This window comes from Amblyomma americanum, chromosome 5, assembly GCF_052857255.1.
Source record: "Amblyomma americanum isolate KBUSLIRL-KWMA chromosome 5, ASM5285725v1, whole genome shotgun sequence".
In the NCBI taxonomy this organism is placed as follows: domain Eukaryota; kingdom Metazoa; phylum Arthropoda; class Arachnida; order Ixodida; family Ixodidae; genus Amblyomma; species Amblyomma americanum.
Genome location: NC_135501.1, coordinates 189810110 through 189834613, shown reverse-complemented (window position 1 = coordinate 189834613; position 24504 = coordinate 189810110). Strand labels below are relative to the sequence as shown.

Here is a 24504-nt window from a genome sequence, read left to right as displayed (position 1 = left end):
AAGCGGATGCACCAATTTTCAAAAAGTCAATTTTTTGGCCATATTTTGTGGATTTCAGTGCAGCATTCCCCCTTAAGTGCACTCCGTAGTTTCCTTGTTCTTTTTGCTTGCGACAACTTTCATAGATTTTAATTTCTAAACAGCTGAATAACTGTGTTTTTTGGTTCAAAGTGTGCCAAAGAATGGTGGTTTCGGAGGCAACCGTATGTAGTGTGTAGAACCAACATATTTCTCTTGCGAAAAGCTCTACTCCTCCCATGCCGAGCCTGAAGGTCATCTGCCTCTTGGATTTGACCTCTAACGGGAGGCGCGCCGCATGTGCAAGGTCGCGGGTGGCAGGTGCCTCATTCTTCATCTTCCCCTTCGTCGCCACAGCTGCGCACTTTGCAGTCACGTCCGACGCTGCGCTGGCTGCTGCTCGGCCGCTCCTACCCGCCAGTTGTGCCATGTGATGTGTCACGTGATTCTCTCTTTCGTTGGCAGTCATGTCTGCCACCGCGCCGACCACCGCGCTGGACGCTCGCCCTTGCACTTATGGCAAGTGATGCGTCACGTGATTTGCTCTCGCTAAAACACTTTGCTCTCGCTGAAGTCTTGAAACATTGAAGATGAACCAAAGCTAAACCGTGTCTAACCAGGCTTAATATCGCTTTCACTCTACATATCCTGGCTCAGGTGAGTTAAGCCGCAGCCATTTTTTATTTTTTGCCTCGCCATGAAGTGCAAACATTTCTCCAGTGCCTGTGGTCTTAGCACTTGAACCTCACACCAGCATGGTGCCTGCCGTTTTTGTTCCTGTGGTGGATTTAGAACTGCTTCCTGCATCAAAATTCTGGAAAAAACTGCTAGATCTCAAATCAAATTAAATTTTCATTTCAACATGGGTGATGCTGAAAGCCATGGACAAAAAGTCTCTGAATGTGCTTGACTGGCCTCACAACACTTAATTACATGGCATCAAAGCAAGCACATATTAAAATTTTTGTCTTGTTACAAGTACAGAACTGTGAAATTCAAATACATACACTGGTGAATGTTCACTGAAACCAACCTACAGGCGGCAGTTCAGCGCAGAGACGAAGCTATTGGACATAAGTGCAAATAAAGAAATGGCACTGTATAACAGTAAGATTTGTGGCATTGTAGAGGATAGTAGGTACATGAAATATGAACAAATATGTCCGTTTAATGAAATACAAGGTTCAAGAATCTATAATTCGTCCGTGGCAGTGGAATTTCCCAGGTTTCGACATGGGCAGTGTGAATATTTTTTTTTAAGTTTCACTATTACCTAATGTGTCATTATATCCTTCCACGTCTCCTTCATAGCACCTTAAAGGGGCTGCGAAACACCGCTTGAACGGATGCCGGTTACACTTCAGATGGATTCTTTATGTCACACAGATGCTGACTCAAAAAGAATTAAGAGAATCAATGCATAGGAACGGGAGTTATTCTATGAAGAAATTTCAAAATACAAGCAAACAAAATGCTGCCCTCAACTCTATTTTCGCGCAGCTTCCCATACCCATTTCACTCTCCCAATGACGGCACTTAGTGTAACCAATCAAAACAGCCTATCTGAGCACGTGGCGGAAGTTTACACTCCATGGTTGCCTGTTCTGGGTAACTCATTCATGCCAAGGCTGGCGGCGCCGTTTGCATGGTTACAACAACCATGTGAACACCCAGCGATGCTTCATCGTCAAGTCGACGGCGCAAAAGGGAACATTGATCAGTGACGTTCCCTTACTTACTGATCCGAACTCGAGCGCGAGATACTGCGACGGTGTGACAGCATGCGAAAAATATCAGACACATTTAGCATAGCGCGTACCGCTCCTAGCGCGCTGGTTGGTCAAGGCGAGCAAGGAGCGCGCGCTGTTGACGGGAACGTGGCGCCATCTGGCGCCGCTGCCCAGTGATCCTCCACAAACTGACGATGTGCACTGCCTGCTAAATGTGAAACGAACGCTCATAGAGTGCAATGGCTCGATCGGATCGATTCTGCAAAGCTGCTCTCAGATACATTGAGAGTAGCCTTAAGTGTTGAGTGCTAGGTCGTAGAATGCTTACAGAGGCGCAAAGTCCGTCGATGCAAAAGGTAGCCAGAGCCTCTGGTGGTGTATTTTTGTTTTACTTGCTTTACACTGCTTTTATCTATGGCAAACAAGTTGGTTTTGTTAATATAAAACAAAAAACTTGGCAAAACATACCTCTAGTTAACACAATTTGCAGTATATTTACTCTTTGTCCAATCATCAAGCTCCCACTAAGTGATGTCATATCCGCTGCTAAAAACTGCCACTGTATGGTGACACCATCAGCGCCACGAATTTGTTTTTGCGAGCTAATTAAAATACTAAAAACTGCAGTATACGCTGTACGACCAATGCTAATAACATCACTATAACTCATTCTATGCAACCAACAGGCAAAACAATGCACTGAAAATGTGTTTCGGGGCCCCTTTAACAAGCTGGTTTTTGTAGGTGTCTGGAAGAAATAGCTTAAGTTGAGTAAGAGGTGGTTGTATGTGACTGTCAGATTTTGTTTTTCTGAAAGATCCACATGGGACATTACATGAGATATTAGCATGAATACAGATGGTTTTCGATGGTGGAATTGAAGTGAACAGGATTGGTGATGGTCGCCACTTTGAATGGAAGGCCATGCCAGTCGCCGGTTGTTCCGAGGAAGAAAGATTGATGATATGCTTGGTGCGAGCTTGCTCAAGGTCGACGGCGTTAGAGTGACCATTACTAGAAATATTATGAGTGCATAGGATAAGGGGAATACATGGCTCAAAGTGTGATCATATTTATGCCACAAGGAAAGGCAGGCAATTTTGAAACGACAGGCCAGTGTGGGGAGATCTATCTGAGATGTTAGCGCCGAAATGCTAGTGTGATAAAAATACTCTGTGCAAATGAGTCTGGCAGCATGATTCAGTACCTATTCAAGCGTGATGATTACATTAGCATAGCAGGGATCATACATGGCCCATGAAAACAATTTTTGAATGTATAAATTTCAAGTTAGCAAGAAGTATTATGGAACTGGGGGGCCAAGAAAGGTTATGATGTAAATACCCTAGGACTTGGTTAGCGGAATAAGCAATATCAATGTGGTACAGCCAGGTTAAATCTATACTTCAAGGGACAGAACACTCAATTTAACATGCAATTTTTTTTTTGGAACAACAGAAAGCTTGCTTCCTAAGATGCTCGATTCTGCAATGGTTTTGAGGAAAGTGCTGTAGAAGATTTTTACCGAGAATATAAAAATCGGTGCATGCACCCATTGTTATGTAATCAGATGCTGGAAACCATTATCAGCAAATGCAACAGCGATTGCACATCGGCAACTCTGCTGTACCAAAAACTAATATAAATCTTACCTGCCAGACAGTAAAAAGATATTTTAGTTACCACACTCAAAAGCTGTTGGGGAAAAATGATGTATACGCCTCGTCAATGAAAGTTTTGGTTGATCATGGTTACCCCTCCATCCAAGAAATTCAAAACACTGTGGCACTATCTAGTGGCAAAAGCTGAACTGAGTTTTTGTCACTGGTTGACGATGCAAAGGGAGCATTGCTTTTCATCGAAGTGCACACTGGAGAGATGTAAATTATAATAAAACATGAACACTCCTGGAAGAAAAAACACTGCACCTAAAGCAAGCGATATTTTACAGAGGTGTGGTGACATGGTGGTCTACACCGAAAAGTATTGGTTTCACTGCAGGATGGCTTTTTATGAGATTTCTGATGTCAAATTAAAATTATAAGTCCTCGTTTACTTGATATTGTAGTGCTCAGTTCTTACAGTTCGGGGCTCAATCTTTTCATTTCCGCCGTAATCTCATGACACATTTTGGTCAGTCCCTTCAAGTTGATACCAAGATATGCTTGTAGGAGTCAAGTCATGGCATATTCATGTTTGCACGAATCGCTTTCTTTTTTAGAATGTTGAGTACACAGTAGAACCCTGCTATAGCAAACTCTGTTATAGTAAAAACTCGGATATAATGAGGTGAACCTGCGGTCCCATTTCGTCTTCCATAGATGACATTTTTTTCGGTTATAGGAACGATTTTTTTCTAAGCAACGACTATAATAAAGAGCGTCTTGCCGTGACGATGTATTTCCCGCGTAATAATGACATCTAGGATCGCGAGGCAATACCGAATATGATAAAACAGCGCTCTTTGGGGTGGCTTCACCACCAATCTCGCGAGGGAAAGCCAACCTTGTGAAGGCCGTGAGGCAAAGCACGCGACGTGCAAGGAAAAAGTAAAGCTGGCTATGAACGTAGAAAGAAGGCGGCGTGGGTCGCTGCGTAAGGAAAGGCAGTTAAAGTGCAGTGAGGGGTCTAAAAGGGCGTGGGTTCGTAGTACGGCAGCGCGAAGCACGTAGAAGCGGCAGCACTCATCTGGGTTCCTGAGCACTGCGGACATCTGGGGAATACGGCCGCGCACAATCACGCCCGAGGACTCGTCGACCGGGCGGTGGACGGTCTCCCCTAGTTCCGCGGTCCCAGGGAACGCATATGATTACGCTCCATTACCGGTGTTCCCGATTAGTTAACTTCCCTCCCCATAAATCAGTAAGGCCGAGCAAGACGTTCGACGACGGTTTCAAACAGACACTTCTCCTTCCGGTGTGTCCCCTCATGCACCAAGTTACTGTCATTCGGCCTGAAAATTATGGGGACACCCTATGGCGGATATCTGCATCGCATACTTAGGGCTTGCCCTAATAGTCCAACTCCCCCCCCCCCCCCTTTTTTTTTTGAGACTCGACGATCAGAAGAGGTGGGAGGCAGTGCTGCACAGCTCACAGCCGGAAGTTCAGCTCCGGATAGTGACCTGGGCCACAGTGGACGCCAGGGTCCACAGGCTCCTGGTCACCTAGCGCAACCGCGAGGGCCCACCTGTATTCTGCAACCTCCCCGCCCCAACCCCCACTGGCTTCCTGTTAAGGGTTGCTCAATAAACGTTTTTCCACCATCACCGGCGGTGGGGCCGAGTGGGTGGGTTATCAACCTAAGATGGGTTATCAGGAAATTAAAGGGGCTCTGAAACGCCTTCCGAGGAGAGCACATTAACTCAGTCACTGCGCTGTGTTGCCATGAAAACCAGAGCCATATAATACTCTTCTACACCCAGCAGACGACCCACAATCACGCGTCAAAGTTGGCGAGCCCTTCCCGGCGACTTTTTCGTACTCGCACCCTCTTCCGTCCCCCGCATCTGCGTAGACAAGGTGAGAGGTGGCCATTGGTTAGATTCTTTCAGACGTCAGGCAGCTACCGTGGCCGCAGCCAATAAGCCGCTTATCTCCGGCGGGTCGGGAAGCTCCGCTCCCAGAGGGGGGTCGGCGAAGGAGCGCCTACCTTCCAGCGTGCAAAAAGTGACGAGAGAGGGAAAGGCGCGAAGATGCTGAAATTCAAATTTTAACTACAAGTAACTCAGCTTCTACAAAGCGCATTTAAAAAATCCTTGCTGGACGCTATTCGTGATTCGGCGTGCTTCAATATCCCAGGCATGCCGCAACTCTTCACAGCCCCTTTAAATGCGCGGTAACTGTCACTTCTCGATGGACACCTCAACCGCACCGTGAGCAGAGGAAGGTGGGCGTGAAAGATGGAAAGAGAAAAAGAGGTGTCATAGTGGAGGGGTCCGGAATAATTTGACATCTCACAGCACACGGGAGCCTTTCGCGCTTCGCCTCCATCGGAACGCGGCAGTCACGACCGGGTTTGAGCCCGTTTGCCTTTCATCATGCAACAAGTGAAGAGAGAAGCGCGAAAACGCAGAAATTCAATTTTTGACTTTCTTTTTAAGCTTCAACAAACGCATTAAAAAAATTCTTGCAGCAGGATATTCGTGAAGCGGCGTCGTATAACATCTCAGGCGTACCGCAACTTTATTAGAGCACCTTTCAGAGGCCCTTCAAGCTGAACAGTGTGTTGCATATATTTAGCGAAGAACTTAATGGGCGGAGAACGTGGGATTGTCAGCTGGCCTTCCCGCTGTTCGGCTCGAACGTCAACCACATCGTCGTAGTGCCGCTGGGAACGGACAGCTGCTTCGCCGCTTAATGTAGTAGCGAATGTCTGTCACAGATGGCGCCACATATTCTGCTGGCAAAGCACGGTGCGCCAAGTTTGAATTGTGAAGGTGTGGGAATAGAATTGGTGCGCGGTTAGTGACTGTCATGATGCGGTATTTTAGTTGCACTAAGATGTGTTTATTGAGTAAGAGTGAAAGCTGTTGTACAGTGCCGCCCACCCTTGGGGTTCACCCCCTGTTCGCTCGGGCCCGCGTTGGCATAAGTGGCGCAATTGCCAGGCTGGCGTTTCCTGTAGCGTACGGTGGTATACACTCCTCAGGCGCGCAAAGCGTGCTTTGCAGCGATGCGAACTTCTCTCTTACGTAGAAAACAAGGAGACACTTTAGAGCGAGAACCCTACTACGCCAGTCCGAAGCAAAGTTTTGCGTGTTGCCGGTGGTTAGCAATGGCGCGCATGACAACCGGATCTGCGTCTAGAAACAGACGGTCATGGCGTAGAGCTCCGGGCGTGCAGTTGCCCTTGCGATCTCCTCCACCACTGCAACACTCATATTTAGTGACTCAAAAACCGCAATCAGAAATTTTGCCAAAGGGAGGGCGCATGCCCGGTCGCCCACAAAATTCTCAACTCTCAGTCCTCCACTAGGCCTATTCAACTCCGATGGGTCCCCGCGCACAGGGGTCGTCCAAGCGAACGAAGCCGCCCATGGCAGCACTCGAGCAAGGCAGCGCCCTTGACCAATCATCACATGCCACAAGATCTCACTCCACTACAGGGAGCAACGACTCCACTGTCCTCCACCTCACAAATCACTCAATAAATTAGAGCATGTGACGTGGCGCCAACTACAATCTTGCGCCGTTCTCTTCCCCGCCCATTTAGCACTAATTCACTCCGGGCTGTTCTCGCCAGCGTGCACTCTACGTGGAGTCCCGAGAGCTGATTTCCACCACATACTCTACGTTACTCGGAGTTCCAGCCGCCATCAGAGTGGCTAAACACTGACCTCGAGCGTTGGGAGGTCGTGGTGTCCAGCTCCAACCCAGCTGCTCAAAAACAGCTGGTGGTAGTGGTTTTATTCAAAATAATAGTAAAAAAGAAGGAAAAGATTTTTGCTAGCCCCGGCATATGCCATTTATACTGAAGCACCTGAGCTGGGGCAGCGGAAACAAAGGATAGCAGACAGAATGGAGAAATGAAATGAAAGAGGTGAGGGGACAGGAAGAGAGGATAAGGGGAGAAGTTATATGTACAAACTATTTACACAATAAGAAATGTGTCCAGGTTGTGCGCGTGATTAGATCATTTTAGAGGTATTAAATCACACACGCGCACAGCACTGTGTATACGTTACAACTGGAGTGGGGCGCCCAGTTATTAATCGTTGAAGGTAGCACTCACGGAGCGTTTGGTCACTGCGTGTAACTATCTGACGGAGAACAGACGGGACGTCAATCCCGTGTGTTGAAGGAATGCAAAGAGGCTCACCAAAGTTCGCTCACGAGTGCGCGCACTGCCCTGCGGCCACAATAGCGCCTTGATGGAGTCTGGTAGTATGCCCTGCGCCCTATAGGCCGCGAGCATATCGCGACGAGCATCGGCGAAAGCGGCACAGTGAAGGAGCAGGTGTTCTAGTGTTTCCACTGCACCGCATCCGTCACACACATCACTCGTCGCGATTCCGTGACGCACCCGTCGTTCCCCGGGCCACACGCAGCCAATGCGCGCGCGGAGGATCATTGCACGTTGTGACCGTGTAAGTGCGCGACAGCCGGTGACACTGGTGGGCTGGGCTTTGGAAGTCGCCGAGCATCACTGACGGCCCGTACATTTCACGGGGCCAAGAGCCACATAAGGCGCAATATTTATTAACGTTTCCCACCACCGCGGCGTAGCTCCGTTGGATCGCTAGACTAAGTATATAGACGTGGTTAACTGTGATGACATGTGATAAGCATAATTAGTAGTAAACATAAGAATGTCTACATGCAATGCATCATTGGAAAGAGGAAGTTTACCTGAATTAATTAACACTAATGAGACTGAATAATTATTGTCCCCGGGGGCCCTGGGTGTCCAGTCTGTAAGAACAGAGACTGTGAGGCGGATATCCACCACCTGTTGTGGGACTGCCCGGCGCTGAAGCCGACGAGAATTCGGCACCTGGCGGCAGTAGGACTCTCACCGGACAATCCGGATTGCTACACTGCCTGGACACAGGGTCCATATCATCGTTCACTTTTTGATTTCATCAAATCAGCCCACCTTTTTTTTCATTTATTTAAGCATCTTACTTATCTCTCACTTCATAGTTTTTATGCCCTGAGGCAATAAACATCGCTTCAAAAAAAATTATCGTAATTAATCTGTTGATATGTATGTTGCTATAGCGACGGATAACTACAAGTGCTAAACACCTGGCGTGACCTTCAGCGAGACCGTGAAATTTAATTTAGCGAAATGTAATAATAAGAATGGCCGAACGGCTGACGTCATACACGGCGCAACGCAACGTAAGTCATGTGACTTAGGGTACAAAGGTAAAAGTTTTACAACGTTCAGCGTTTTCGCAAGGTCGTGTGTTCTCTCGGCGCATGAGCTCTCATGTCAAACTAATAACTATAGCCCTCCTGGAACACTACTGCCGATTGCGGTGTGCGTCCAAGGGACGGCGCACGTGGACTTCACACGTAGTTAATGTTTCAGTTCGTGTGAAGGAAGTTTCTTTATTTAATTTAATTGGTTTTTGGTGGAAAGGAAATGGCGCAGTGTCTGTCTCGCATATCGTTGGACACCCGAACCGCGCCGTAAGGGAAGGGATAAAGGAGGGAGTGAAAGAAGAAAGGAAGAGAGGAAGAGAGAGGTGCCGTAGTGGAGGGCTCCGGAATAATTTCGACCGCCTGGGGATCTTTAACGTGCACTGACATCGCACAGCACACGGGCGCCTTAGCGTCTTTCCTCCATCGAAACTCAGCCGCCGCGGTCGGGTTGGAACCCGGGAACTCCGGATCAGTATCCGAGTATACGGCAAGTATACTTGCCGTCAGCCAATCATCGACATCCCCATCGATTAGACCGGAGAACGTTTTTGGCTGACGCTGGTGCGGCCAGGGGCTGACCGGTGCCCGATGTTCGCGGACTGGGTTGGGAGCCGTTCCGTGGCGTGTGCGCAGAGTGGGCTCCGTCGTGGCTCGCCACGGAGCCCAGCCAAGCGTCTGTTCCGTCGAGGTTCTTGAGGTCCAGGACTTTCCAGCACCTCCACCAAGTTGTTATGGGGATGGGTTTATTCACAAGATGAGCGGGGAAATGGGTGAGAACAGGGAACGGCCAGCGTCGGGCTAACCACAGGCCCCGAGTTTCTCGCGCTTCAACCTCGTTCTCTTCTACCCTGCGCGCAGCGTCGCGCCACGCAGTGTAATCGGCGTAACAATTAATGTTATTTTACGCTTGTTACTGTCGTGCTCTCTGCTCCTGAAAAGTTGTCGCGGCTATGTCCTAAGGCAAAGGGGGGAATGACCGGTATTGACTATTCGAGGTGAAACGAAAAGGCGCCCGCGTGCTGTGCGATGTCAGTGCACGTTACAGATCCCCAGGTGGTCGAAATTATTCCGGAGCCCTCCACTACGGGCACCTCTTTCTTCTTTCACTCCCTCCTTTATCCCTTCCCTCACGGCGCGTGGTTCAGGTGTCTGCCGAGATGGGAGACGGATACTGCGCCATTTCCTTTCCCCAAAAACCAATTATTATTATTATTATTCTATTTCTGTAGTGGAGCCCTACGGAAAACTTCCCCTTACGTGTACCCGTATAGTACACGGGCGTTTTCATACCCGTTCTCCAACCTGCAGGTAACAGCCTCCGAGGTTACTATAGCCCATGCATCCGCCCAATGAAGTCGTGTAACGCCTAGCCATTGCGCTACCTCGAAGAGTAAGGACGGGTAGTTTAAGGGCTCCTTATATTTGTGCAGGGTCCAGAGATAGGCACTTTTATCTCATTGGCAGGCATGGCAGGCAAGCGTGGCAGCAGGCATGTAGCCAAGGGGCGGGGGTGCGAGTACAGAGCCCCCCCCCCCCCCTCCCCCTTTCTCCGCTTGGACACGGACCTGCCCTCAGGTCATGGATAGCACCTTACTATTATCTTTACAAGTACAGCATAGTAGAGTCTCACCACGCGATTCGCCTGTGGATGTTAAATGTGGAGGCTAATGAAGCTTAGGAAACAAACGCGAATAATGATGTCCTAGCTAAATCAAGAAGAAGAAATTGACGCGGACAGAGCATTTAATATGAATGGAAGATAAGCGATGGTCCCGTAGGGCAGCAGAGTGGGTTCTGAGAGGAATGACAGCGTATAGCATGGAACGGCAGGGGGTCAGGTGTGGAGGTGAGATGCCGAAATAGCGGGGATAGGCTGACTGCGGATTCATAGTGAAGAGTTAATTGGCGATCACTGAGAGAGGAATTTGCCCTGCAGTGGACGTAGTCAGGATTCTGCTGATGACGATGAGAGCATCTGAAAGTACTGAAACGGCTTAATGTCGCATTATTCGCTCCGCATAACCACCACACTGGGCGCATGCGCTGTGACCGAGTCTGTAGTGCATCCAGCCAACGCCTCCCACCTTATCCTCCAGCTATCCTCCGCCCAGCTCGGAGCGCGCTTGGCTGTACCAGGGGAACCAGGACAATCAATGGTCTGCGAAATGGCATCACTGTAACTGCACCGACATTAGATGAATTAATTGCGTTGCATGCAAATGCGGCTTCTCTTTCCCGCATTCCTCGAAGCGCCATCCTTTCTTCAGAACCTCAATCGCATCTCTTAAAAGATTCTCCGCTAAGCAACAAAGACTTTTCACATTCCTGCCGCCGCACTAATGTTCGGCCGCAGCGCCCTCATTAATTTCGCCACGGTTTTTGTTCACGCCCGTGGTACTGTACTCCGCTTTGGAAAACCCATTACACCCCTCTCCTTCCCCTTCCCACGTTATCCTGCAAACGCAAGCACTTTGGCGTAGCGGACGAGCGCTTGAGAAGCGGATTCTATTTCGGCGCGCGTTAATCGGCCAGCGAGCGTGTTTCCTTCCGCAAGCGGCGACGGGCACAACTCCGCGCGACCCCGTCCTGCCTGTGAGGCACGGTGTCCTTTTTCACGCAGGGTCGTTGGTTGTCGGGGGCACACGCACGGGACTGGCGGGGGAGAAAAGGGGGGGGGGGGGGGGTCTTTTTCTTAGAACCCCGATAAGGCAACAGATGGCGCGAGTCCCGACGCGCTTGGCGGAGCGAAGAGGGTGATTCCGGCCGTGGTTCACCGCTGTTCGTCGCTGCTGACGCCGCCGCCGCAGGTTGGCCTCCGCACCCCCTTTGGAGCACTCGGTCCCCCTCCCACAGCGTCCGCAACAACCCATCCTCCTCCCTTAACCTATCACCCCCCTCTGACCCCCACGTCTAAAGGAACCACCACTAGCACGCAGTGTCGGCCATCTCACGTGGCTCAAAGGAAGCCGTCGCGCGCGCGCGACTCTTGAATTCCCAATCGGCGATCACTCATGACCGGGGTAACCGAGGAAGGAAGAGGCTGGGTTGAGGGGACCGGGGGAAGAGGCTTCGTCGGCGACCGCTCGAAAAAGCAAAAATTTATTAAAAAATAAAAATAAACGTCTCTCTCTTGGGACTTCATTCGTACCTTCCTTCACTTTTTGGTATTTTTGCATCCCGTCGCGGCAGACGGCGTCTGCTCGGCTCGAAAGTTAAAACAAAACGTTAGACTGGTAACAAAGTGGCGGAAAAACTTAAAAAAGACGCGGGCCATATTCTCTCACTTTCCGCGGGGAGCTGGGCGGGGTGGGGGGTGATAGGGAGGAAGTCGGAGGGGCTGAGGCGAGCTGCGTTCGTTAAAAAGAGAAGAAACAATAATATTGGAACTCTTCCGGGAAAGGCCGCCTAAGGGACTCCCTGGCCGAGACCGAATTTCGCATGCAGTTCGCAGGCTGTTTCTTTTTTTCTTCCTTTTTTACATTGCAGTGCGGAGGCGAGTGCGCTTGGGACTTTACAGTGCCCCGTGGCTTGGAAAGAGATTGTCCAAGCCCAAATGGCGCATCGACCAGGTTACTGGCCGTAGAGGGGATTGTGCAATACTGAGGCCTTCACTGAAATGTATATAGAAGTGTTTAGCACAACAGGCAGGGCGCTCTGTTACGGTTGTGCCCGTTTACGTTATTGTTGCCAAACTTGGCTCTGTAGCCCACTCCGCTTGTTTTGTTCAGAGAGGACCACGATGCTCGTGGCGGTTCTGTGACGCAAGAAGTAATAAAAAGCACTGTGATGAGACGATTGATCGGGAAAAATATATATATAGAAGGCGGGAGTATTGTCGCATTTTTTCATTCGCATTCGTGCCGGCGTGTTCTGGTGCTCCATGCCCAGGGTATTTTGAGCGCTTAATATGTGACTTTTCATATAAAGTGTTTTCCCTCTCTCTCGTGCCTTCGTAAAAGTTTGGCAGGTAAACTTAGCATTACTCCCTTCTCATTCCTCAGGCGCCCCACTACGCGAGACACCCGTCATAATAGGGAACACACTTTAAGCCTTTTTTTTTATAGAACTAACGCATTTAAGCACTATCTATTCCTTCAAACAATCTCCGATTTCAACTCGCTTACTTAATCTATTTTTCGGTCTCCTGATGGGGGACAGGCGCTAGAAAATTTTCTTGCCACAGTAGAAAGGCAATGACTGTTCTATACTCCTATAGTTTGTTTTTGCTACTGTGTTTTCTTTACTATATATGTCATCTGCTTAATTTAACGTTATTTGCTTTCACATGCAAGGTAATGTTTTCTTTTCATGTGGTGTTCTAATTTCTGTTTCATACCCCCCCCCCCCCCTCCTGCTCTGGCCAATCCGGCCTGTAATAATGTGCAGTAAATAACGTGAAGCATCAGAGCAAGTGGCTTCCTATCAGTGCGACTCCAATGTATTATGTGCACGGTGCGCTGACTTCGCCTGTTGGGTTGGTCTTGAGGTAGAAATTGCTACATAGACATACGCTGGCGTCTCAGATGCTTCAGCAAGTCGTGTTCAGAGAAAGGCACGAAAATTCTAAAAAAGGCAATAGAAGCCATACCGGTGCATAGTTTTGAGAACCAGTTTTCTTGCAAGATGTTGAAGTTATTCGTCATGCCAAATTGCGGAGCATTTACTTGAGTTTACTGTCTTCAACGGGCACGTTACTTTATTTTAGTTATGTCTATAATAGAATACAACTTAAAAAAAGAAACAGTGGTAACAGTGGACCACGGTATTCTGCGTCCGGTACGCGTATTACTCCGCTGGCCAATCACAACTGTAACCAAAATCAGCTTTTTAACGCTTGACTATATTAAACACCCGCCGCGGTGGCTCAGTGGTTAGGGCGCTCTGCTATCCGGAGTTCCCGGGTTCGAACCCGACCGCGGCAGCTGCGTTTTTATGGAGGCAAAAGGCTAAGGCGCCCGTGTGCTGTGTGATGTCAGTGCAAGTTAAAGATCCCCAGGTGGTCGAAATTATCCCGGAACCCTCCACTACGGCACCTCTCTCTTCCTTTTTTCTTTCACTCCCTCCTTTATCCCTTCCCTTACGGCGCGGTTCAGGTGTCCAACGATATATGAGACAGATACTGCGCCATTTCCTTTCCCCCCCAAAACCAATTATTATTATTATTATATTAAACAAGCCAGTGACCAAAATTCTGTAGCTTATCATTTATTTCTTGTGATTATAACTTCTTTAGGTAACAAGAGAAGTTAACAATGGACTACTTTTCGTCGTAGAGGAAATCTGTGCGGCGGTCCTGAATGTGGGCGGAGCTTGACTGCAGACTACGTATGGGGAACTTGCGCTGAAGTTTGGCGTGCCGATTGCAGCGCCATAACACACTGCCTAGCGAGAAGAGCAAGCAGTTTTGGGTAGTACTCTTAGTACTTTTCCGCGCCACCTTCAGGCGCTTACTGGCGTGAGCCTCCGCGCTCTGTCGAAGGCGCACGTGCCGTGCGTCAGCTATCTGGGCTACGCCGAGAGAAGCTAGGCAATGAATGCTGTCAGCCAAAAGCGGGTATCTAATCGCGCAGAATGTGTTCTCGCGTTTGCAGCGGCCGAAGCGGCTGACAAAAGCAGTTTTGAGTCGCCGAATGGAACAATTGCAGTGCCACCTTGGCAGCGCTGGTTCCCCATAGTGGTCTGCGAGTGCTGAGCAGTTCTTCAAGATTTAAAGGACACACCAGCACTCTTTATTGCTGGCACTTTATGACTTGCAGGTGAAAGTGGTGTCTACGCAGGCGACACCTGGGCTGGCCTTTCAGTAATAATACGTGAAGGATCTGTTGACAAAGTAATTACAATTCTAAATTGATCTCATCAGTCTTGTTATTCTCCCGTTGTGGGACGTTTAGGAAACAAGAAGGATCGTACGCGGCCTAAGTTCGTTCTTCTTCCACGACTTACTTCGGCTAATGAGGTCTCATGAACCTCAGCTTAACGCTGAGGCTTAACAAGAAGGTACTAGTTGGTTCACAAGAAAGCACTAAGTGGCAAATAGTTGTAAAACAATAAGGTTTTCTTTTATTGGGAAACGAACACGACTTCACCCTCGCGCTCGATTGTCTAAGCGCAGTTTCACAAATGTGCTTAACGTTCTCGCAGGCGTAAGTAGCGTTATGCGCGATGATCGTTTCAAGAGCGCGTATTAGCTAAGTGTGGCACAGACCAAGCCGAAATGAAATAAAAAAAACTGCAATTTCACATAATTTGGAAGCTTAAATTGTGCGTTTTCTAATTTTGCCGACGGCGGTAAGGTACTCATAGCAGCGTTTCTTGCGAAGGGCATATTTTGGTTATCTATATAGCACCTTTTGAAAGTTAGTCAATTAATCTTAATTATAGATTGTAACTGAAAAAGCTTCCACCATTTGTTCTCGGTTCGCTTCGTTTAAAATTGCGCGGCGCCAGCGCGCGTGCATCCGTCGCGCATGCGCAGAAGGAAAAATCTATGTCCACAGGTGCCGCGTATACTGTGACGGCAGCGAAGCGAGAGGAAGTAAGGCAGAATTCACCACTTAACAAAAAAAAAACATTCCCACTGCATCAAGACAACGTCATAAGCTTAAAGCTTGCAGTCGGCATAAGAAAGAAAATATGGGGGAGCTCGGGATCCGTTACTGGTTCGAGTCATGTTTCAGACTTGGTCTATATCACGCGAGGAACACCAATAGAGCACATGCATAAAACGCTCACCGCAGTCAGCGCACATTCACTGCACAAAGTACGTACACGCGTACAAATTCGATCGTGCGTAGTTCACCGTGCCGTCGTGGTCAGACGTCCGCTACTATGTAGACTTAGTGGTTGTTCCAGTCGGACGGGAGCACGCACACACAAGCACATCCACACGCCATGGAGTACGCTGGGCTGAATTCGTCGCCTCGAAGTGAATCCCTGTGAAGCAGAGGACGAGGTGGCGCCACCTGTGATCCGTCTTCCAGCAGGTACACACGCGTTCCCTGGGTATAGGGCGCTGCGTTGGTGTTCATCTGTTACGTCATACCCTCGTACGTCAGCCTGTTTCGAACACTCCGTTGGCTGCAACGTGGCCTTCAGCTGATTGGCTATCTGTGGACAGAAGCGCCACCTGTCGTTCAAGCTCGTTACGTCGACCCTTTTTTTGTTAGTAGACCCCTTTAGCATACCGTGTATCGTGTTACCGTTAGCGTTACCGGAATACCGGGATTCGTCCATCGCCGGTGCGCCCGCGCTGATTGGTCCCGATGAGGCAGACGCGCGCGCAGCTGCGGGGCACCTGGCGCCATCTGGCGCCCTCAAGGCGATCTGCGCATGCGCACTGAAGACGCGCGGGTTCCCGGTACTCCGGTAACGCTAACGGTAGCACGGTATGCTAAAGGTGTCTATTACCGCGTCACGCCATCACGCATCGCTCGTCGATTTGTCCTGTTACAAACAGACCGTCGGCTGTAACGCGGCCTTCTGATTGGCTGTCTATGAACAGAACCGACACCTGTGACCCGTCATTCATAATTTGAAGTCGAAAGTCATTTGGGAAGTTAAGCGCAGCGCTCGTATACGTACGAGACACGCTTGAAAAAAATCGGAACTTGCTAAACTCGAGATAGCGATAATTGCACTTACACGAACAGCCTCGAGTGAGCGCAGATTTTCCTCATATTCTTGTACTCACGTGCTTGGTAACACGATAATGTATTGTTGGCGAAGCTTTTGAGTCCTTTTGGGCCTGACGTGTAACTGATACCTTCCTTCCTAAAAAACGAGACACTAAAGCAGAGGCGGATTTAAAGGGGAGGAGGCGGTGGTCGCCCCCCCCCCCCCCCCCGACCCCTGCAAGCGATAATATTTATTGAGAACACTATGTTGAACCCCAATTTTTCTATGAAAAAAAATGACAGTGAAACCGCCCCTACCCCCTCCCCGTTCCCCAACCATCTTCTCCAAAGGTGACCCCTAAATCCGCCCTGAGCCTAGGACCCTTATCACCTTCGCGATCCGTAATTAACTTGCACAGCACCGAATAATGTACACGATGTATACAGAATACAGCGTGTAGATCGTATTCTATACCAAATGAGACTCGACAAGCTCGCCTGCGCCGTCGTTCAAACAGTTCACCCGCTCGGGCTGAGTAGTTCCTCAAAACGGGACAGGGTTGCAGCCAAGCTCGACAAACGTTTTCAAACTCTGCCGCAGCTTCGCGATCTGTCCCTCCCTTTTTCTTGTCACGTATTGCTGAAAGCCAAACATTCCACTGTTCGCAGTCCCAGAGGACGCGCGCGCGAGTGTTTTTTTTTTTTTTTGCCGCCCTCCGGACTGACTACTTGTCGGCTGTCGCCGAGTTGCACTTCAACGTGCCGTGGTTAATCTCTTCGATGAGGGGCCACCGGTCGTCGCGATCGAGCTTACAGGACGTTCGGAGTTCCACAGAACAATGCACATTTTCCGGCCTCCGTCGAGCTGTCTCCTCTCTGCGTAAAGCAGCCAGTGCTGTCGCGCCTTTGCACAGCTGGGTCAGTCACGTGATGCAGTTTGGCCGAGGAGGAGGCTGCAGCAGGACAGCGGCGGCGAGCTGGCGTCAGAGCGGCTGTCCGGCGGCTGCGGCCGCTGCCGCGCCTTGCAGGTAGTAGCCGTGCAGGTAGTAGCTGTGCGGATGCGGGTAGCCGCCCAGCAGAGGAGGAGGCGGGTGGTGCGGGGGTGCCCAGCGACTCAACTGCGCCGCCTGCAGGCTGCGCAGAACATGGGGGCGATGAATGATTAGACACGCTTCCTTCTTTTAAGCACACACACGGTACTTAATCAAGTGGCATTTATAAATATGCGCCTGAACAAGATATCCGTTATGGCAGGGTAGCCCAACTTTAAAAGTAATGCTTTGCACAGTTACTAGATTAATAGGGTAGAACGTTGGGCCAGTTGGTGTAGCGACATAATTAAAAACTTTGCGCGAGAATAACACAGGACGGGAGGGAGGTGTGTGCGTGTTTCTCCCTCCCGTCCTGTGTTATTCTGCGCAGTTTTTTTTTTTAATTATGATGATACAGTTACTTACAATTGTTGTTTAAAAAAATGCAGATTGAATAAATGTTGAAGCACCAGGCATATATGCGCTGAACCGTTTCGCCTGAGGATGGCAGCGACACGAAACACAGCAAAAAAAAATTAAAAATAATTTACACTACTGCGAAACATTGCCTCAACAAGGCTGGTGTGCTTCTTTGCCAGCTCACTTATAAACAGCCATTAACGAACGTAATCCTTCACTTATTCAGTGATGCACTCATCGTTCATTTACACGTGCTATACACTTCTCTCGATTATTCGCTCACCAAGCCGGCCGCTCCGTTAACGGCTTAACTCATCCAAATAGCATCGCGCCCCGCCGGAATTCCTCAAAAGAACAGGCCTTTGCTTTTTTCGTTAATTTATGCCTCATAGCGTATACCATCGCATTCTCTTGTTTATCCACTAATCCACTGCAGCTCCCCTGCATTAACTCCCAAGCCCACACTCTTCCATAACCTATGGGAATGCCTCGACCCATTGGGTGCAGCAACCACCCATCCTCCGCCCCAATTTCTCCTCTTGGAGAGGTTGCTCTTGTCCAGCACAGGCCCACAAGGTCAGCAACGGCTGATCGAGGGGGCTCGCAGGATAGCGATAGCCTATAGTTGCTATATATGCTACCAAATCATGTACAACATATACAGTAACTCTACGACAGCTAACGGAGTCCTGGACAAGCACACCGCCCGGAGAGGGTGGCGAACAACTACCTGTCTACCATTGGTTAAATAAAAGCTTTTCCCCCTCCTTCTCACTTTCCCTGACTCGCCCAGTTACCATAGCTGGGTGCTTAATTTGTGTCCGAAATAAAGTTCCCCACGACTATTGCGACTCATACCCAGAAATTATGGACAAGCGCATTTTTCAGCAGGAAGTTGTTTATGATCTCAATTTTTTTCATATTTGGTAAGATTCCACTATAACAATAACTATAACCGCGGAACTACCCTCGGCAGGCTTTCATTTTTTTTTTCCTGCTGTTAACGTTTCTAACATCGTGAACGTTCCCCGTGGGATTTCTATGGCAGACTTAACTACTCGATTCGAGCGATGGACAAACTTTAAAGGGAAGCTGTTGCTACGCATCGGAGGAATAGATCATTATTTTCAGTATTTATATATAGCAGTACTTTAAAATATTCCACAGTTGCCTCGCAATTAAAGCTGATGTCCAAGAATCCTGGACTTCATAGTGCATCGCTCTTGAATGACATCTAAAGCTTGTCTGCGCCAAAGGACCGAAAGCCCCATAACTCAGCCCGATTCCAGCGCTTTTCTATGTACTCGCAATTGTATTACATCTCACAAGCAATATACGCACACTTCCGGGCAATACGCAAATGTACGGCTGATTTTCGTGAAACTAACGATTATGCTCCCTAGTGTGTGCCAAATAATATAGCTTTTAAATGCAAGTACTAATTTGCTTCTGAAAGAATGGCCCCTGTAATGTTTTCGTTTATACGTAAGTGAAACCTCGTTATAACGAAATATATAATATAACGAAGGAATGACGATTCCCCTTGGAGGCCCGGTCAACACGGGCTATAACGAAGCTACGGCTATAACGAAGTAATCGCCGAGCTCCTTCAGCTTCGCTATAACGAGTTTCGACTGTATATATTTCGAGCCAAAGTGAAAAAAAAAAAAAGGTGAAAGCGTGTGGTGTCAGTGTTTCTCTTCCCGTGCGGTCAGTTCTGCAGAAGCGGGACGAACTATATGTATACATACCTGGCGGCAGCGGCAGTAGCCGTGGCCGTAGCCGCGGCGTGCGTGACCTTGTTGCGCAGTATGCGGCTGATGCTGCTGACCGAAGGCACGTTGCCCTTGTCGCAGACGCCCTCGGACAGGAGCCGGTCCCGGATCTCCCACGCGAAGATGCCGGGGTCCCGCCGCTTCAGCTCGCGTATGCACGCCACCACCTGCGACCGGCTCCGGCGCCTTAAAAACTCACTCCAGCAACTGCCTCGTTCAGCATCGAATGAATGACGAAAGAGTCGTGCATGACCAAAGGGCGTCAAACAACGGATGGGTTAGAATCAATGCAGTATAGCCTCGTTCAGGGTTGGACATTGCAGACATTTGCCTAACCGCGCCTTTGATTCAAATGATGTTTCAGTCCTGCTGAGTCTGTTGCGATAGAAGACCATCGCCGTTTTTCGCGGCCCCAGACAGAAGAAGCTCACCATATCGAGGCCTGAAGCGGAGGTATGACATTTTATCGCAGGTATAATTACAGTTTGGTTAGGTTTAAGGTTAGGTGAGGTGTTATAGGGAGGCGTCAATTAACTGGGTTAATTCACGAGAGTTTAAGGTCTACTGAAGGTTAGTAAATTATATTAGGTTAGGCGTAGAACTAATTCCTTGAGTCTATGGCAGTTTACCGCAGGTTTGGTTACGGATAGGTTAGGTTAGATTAGCCTTAGGGTGAGGATAGCTTTTAAATAGAGGTGTTAACAATTAACAGCTATGTTAAGACACTAGAGGTGTCGGTGCGGTGAGCTTTTGTCCGGGCCAATTCAAAGTCGGTAAGCTTTTGTCCGGCGGGCTTAAATCCAGTGAGCTTTTGTCGGGGTTCGTTGGCGCTGATACCTTTGTTTCGGAACACAGTACTGCAGCAGCTCGCGCCCATCGGAAGGAGTTTTGGTGAGAGGATAATGATGCTACGCCTCCCCCCCCCCCCTTCCCCATTCCCCAGTTATATTCCAAGTGTTTTAGGAAGAGAAGTGGTTTAGTAATTACACACTATCTCTTCCCGTCCTGTCTTCTGGAGATAGAATCTGCTATTTGTCACCGCACTCTCGAACCCCAGTTCCAGCTCGGCCCGCCACCGCTTAGCCGAGAACAAACTGCAACGCACAGCCGACCGTTTGTTTTCCAGGGGCGAGAAACGACCGGAATACATGCGCTGGTGAACCCCATAGTGCGTTCATACTGGCAGGCTTATGCACGTCTTTCTTATCCATGCACAGATATACAGCAATGCGAATCTTGGCTCGGGAGAGAGAAAGAGAGGGAAAGAAGAGTCGCGGGCCACCACCTGCGCCCATGGCGGCGGCTCTCGCTTCTTCTCGGGAAGCGACCGCTGGCGCGCGGCGGTACCGTTTGTTTGCTTGGCGGCGCCTTTCCGCGAACGCCTCTGCGTTTTCTTCCTCTTTCTGCCATATTCCGGCTCTTCTAGCGTTTCCCGGTCTGCTGCCGTCTCCTTCTTGGCTCCTTCGGCTGCGGAGGCGCCGTTCCGGATCGGGTTGCAAGGAGCGCCGCTCGGCGGCACATGCGGCGGCGGCCCAGGGTGTTCGCGGAAAGAGATCGTGCCGCCCTGCTCGTTGACACTCGGTCGTGGTTGCGGCGGCGGCGGCACGGAGGGGGGAAGAAGCGAGATCGCGCGGCCGCCCGCTCATTATTATACGCGGAATCGGCGGGAACAGGAGAGCCTTGTCTTTCTATGGCTCCCCGCCGGGCGGTGCCGATGGCGGCGCTGCGGGCGCATTCTGGTCGACTGCTCTCCGCGGACCGTTCTCGGCTGTTTGTCGTGGCGGGCGGCTATCGTGCGCCGCTACGTGTTGAACCAAGAAAGTACGTTAATATGAATACATACGCATCATCATCATCAGCCTAGCTACACCCACTGCAGGGCAGAGGCCTCTCCCGTGTCTCTCCAATTAACCCTGTCCTTTGCCAGCTGCGCCTACCCTATGCCTGCAAGCTTCCTAATCTAATCCGGCCACTTAACCTTCTGCCGCCCCCTGCTACGCTTGCCTTTTCTTGGAATACATACTGTACGTCGCTATATTAAAGTAATTTATGAAATTGCGCTTTTGAGAATCTCTGAAAGTGGTCAGTTTCTTTCTAGTACTTTGTTCTCCGGAGTTAATGGATGTCCGTGTTTTCCCGAACTACAGGCAAGAAGAATAGGATGGCCGTCTGGTTAAGTAAATATTTTGCACGCTAGAAACGTTAATTAAAGGACCAGCATAACCATAATGTGTTGCAGAAGGAAAAGGCTGCAAGGAGCTACAGTCGGAGCTGAAAAAGATGTTTTCACTCTATCATTAAAAATTTTTGGAAGCATAAAATAACAGTTTAATTCCAGCTGAGAAGCGACATTTCTTCATTAATACCATTGTGGGTAAATTGAAATAAAACTTGATACAAGTCAATACTCCACTAGTGAGACCGAGCCCGCGACCTTCCATGCCAGTCCATGTCGCGTGGCTGTTGTCCCTTCGACTTTCGTTTTAGGATGAGATGGACGTTTCTTCCTTGGTAAATTGTTACCTGCCAGATTCTGACCTATTTGACTCCAAATGTCTGCACACAAGTTGAAGTGCTGTTACCTGCCAAATTCTGACCTATTTGACCCCAAATGTCTGCACACAAGTCATGCGACCACTTTCGAACCTAACGTACTAGTTTGGGAGCAAACCAGCCAGCGCGATTCTGAAATGTTCGCCTACCGGTCCACTTATATGGATAGAGAACTGTGACTGAAACCTGGGACAAAAAGAGTGAATAAAAAAGAACTCTGAAAAAAATTAGGTGCAGTACCGTTAAACACTCTCGTTCAAGATGCATGGAACGAGCAGCCATGTAAAACGAACTCGAACTCAAGAATGAAGCTGCAGATGCCCTTACAAGGAGGCCGTCCAGTCAATGGCGCCGATCAACTGTTGTGACGTCACGGTTAATCCGGTTAAACTGTCGTTAATCTCCTGACATCCGCCAACCCACTGCGATGTCAGGCGAGCGGTTCCAAATGGATAAACCGTGACGTCATGACAATCGGTCGAAGCCATTGGCTGGAGGGCCTCCCCTGAGGGTCATTTACCCCTTCGTTCTTGAGTTGTATAGGGCACATACAAATGCTCTTTATTTCCATCTTTTTTTGCGCAGTCTACAGATGACGGGTAGTAAATGCCAACAAGCGCTTTTTTTTCTATGCCGACTCAATCACGCAAAACTATAAACTGCGTCTGTCGAATGTCAGAGCTTCTCCATCTCGCCCTACAGGACGGGTCGACAGCCCACGAGGAATCCAATAACCACCAGAAGCCACGCCATGGTAGCAAAAGGCTATGTGTTCGATTTTTCATATTAAGGAGGACGGTAGCAACTTGTCGTGATTGGACTTCTCGCTGAATCGTGGGAGTATAGGGCTGCACTCAACTCTTGCTCTCTATGGGGAGCAATACGGCCCGTTACGCGATTTAGACGTGGGGATTTAAGACAAAAGTTGTTCGCTATGCTCTCGAACGCGGAAATGAAAGAGTGCGCTTTGTTTTGTTTTGAAGTCGAGGGTGCGCGCTTTGAACGCACCCTCCAGGTTTTTAGGGATTGTTTCTTGAATGCTTTGATTATCGGAGTAAATGCGGTAAACATGAGGTGGCACAGAATAATAATAATTGGTCTTTGGGGAAAGGAAATGGCGCAGTATCTGTCTCATATATCGTTGGACACCTGAACCGCGCCGTAAGGGAAGGGATAAAAGAGGGAGTGAAAGAAGAAAGGAAGAAAGAGGTGCCGTAGTGGAGGGCTCCGGAAATTTTGACCACCTGGGGATCTTTGACGTGCACTGACATCGCACAGCACACGGGCGCCTTAGCGTTTTTCCTCCATGAAAACGCAGCCGCCGCGGTCGGGTTCGAACCCTGGAACTCCGGATCAGTAGTCGAGCGCCCTAACCACTGAGCCACCGCGGCGGGTTTGGCACAGAATACGTGTATAGACATTTTCACATTGGCCTTTTTGACCGTAGCCATACTTCCACTGGGGCTGTGCCGGCAGCGTTCTCACTGGTGGACTCCATGCAGGCATCTACTACGCATGCGCTCTCACCCGAGCTGTAAACAGTGAAGAGGTCTATACCTTTGGCGTGGTGACGCGCGGCTTGCTTCCGCCGATGGCTCCGGGAAGGATTGAGCCGGTCTCGTGGAATCGCGCCAGGATCTTGGAGACGCATCCGTGCGAGACGCGCAGCTGCCTGGAAATGTCGCACGGCCGCACGCCCAGCTGAGCCAGTTCCACTATGCGCAGCCTCACCGCGTTGGGCAGCGGTCGGCCGTTGACGAACACGCCGCCCAGTTGGTTCACCTGCGGAAGAAGGCGACGCCGAAGATATATCACTCCAGATTCCGTATCACTCTTGATGCGAAAGCATTACAAGCCTCATTCTGATGAAAACCCGGCGAAATGCCAAGGTCACTGCGGACAACCTTGACCAACGTAGACCTTTTTCAAAGAGAGGTCCATGGGTGCCGCCATATTGGGCTGTGTGCTCGTATGTACAGGAAAGAGTTGAGGATCAAGCTCCCCCACGTTCTACCCACAGCCCATAAAACCGGTTTCCCTGAGGGTCGTGAGAAGGTCTCATAACAGTTAGTGCACAGTTAATCAAAGGAACTAGTTAAAAACTGATTAAAACTACTCTAATTTGAAACGAATAGAATCGGAAAGGAACACAATTTGAACGGAATCGGAATGTGAAAGTTTGGGGCGGACCATCAAAAGCTGTTGTTGGCCCAGGACAACCCTTCGGAATCTTGAAGTGCGTCCGAAAAAAGAAAAAAAAAGCTATGGAGCAAGGTGCAGTGACGCTTCAATGGTTTCGCACTAAAAGCCCGTAATTAGCTTAAGTGTTCCCAGCAAGTTTTTTTTTTTCTTCGCCACTTCAAAGGGATGCTATAAAGAAGAATCGACGCTGGCCTGTATCGACAGATTATACAGCGTTCTTCTAACACCTAGAGGCCACTTTCACTGAAAGTAGAGCTTTTATAAGCTACAGAAAAAGTAAAAAATAATTA

The 24504-nt window shown here is 49.3% G+C and overlaps 1 protein-coding gene across 1 annotated transcript in view; it reads right to left on the bottom strand.

Annotated features, from left to right (window-relative positions):
- Nucleotides 1-14659: 14659 nt before the first annotated feature.
- Nucleotides 14660-24504, bottom strand: part of LOC144135445 (paired box protein Pax-1-like) — a 36389-nt gene continuing 26544 nt past the window's right edge. The window contains exons 3-5 of the mRNA XM_077668111.1: nt 23570-23794; nt 19436-19626; nt 14660-17367 (exon numbers count right to left, since the gene is read on the bottom strand). Coding sequence (XP_077524237.1) covers nt 17217-17367; nt 19436-19626; nt 23570-23794 — 567 coding nt within the window. The 3' untranslated portion in view covers nt 14660-17216. The remainder of the gene's footprint in view (nt 17368-19435; nt 19627-23569; nt 23795-24504) is intronic.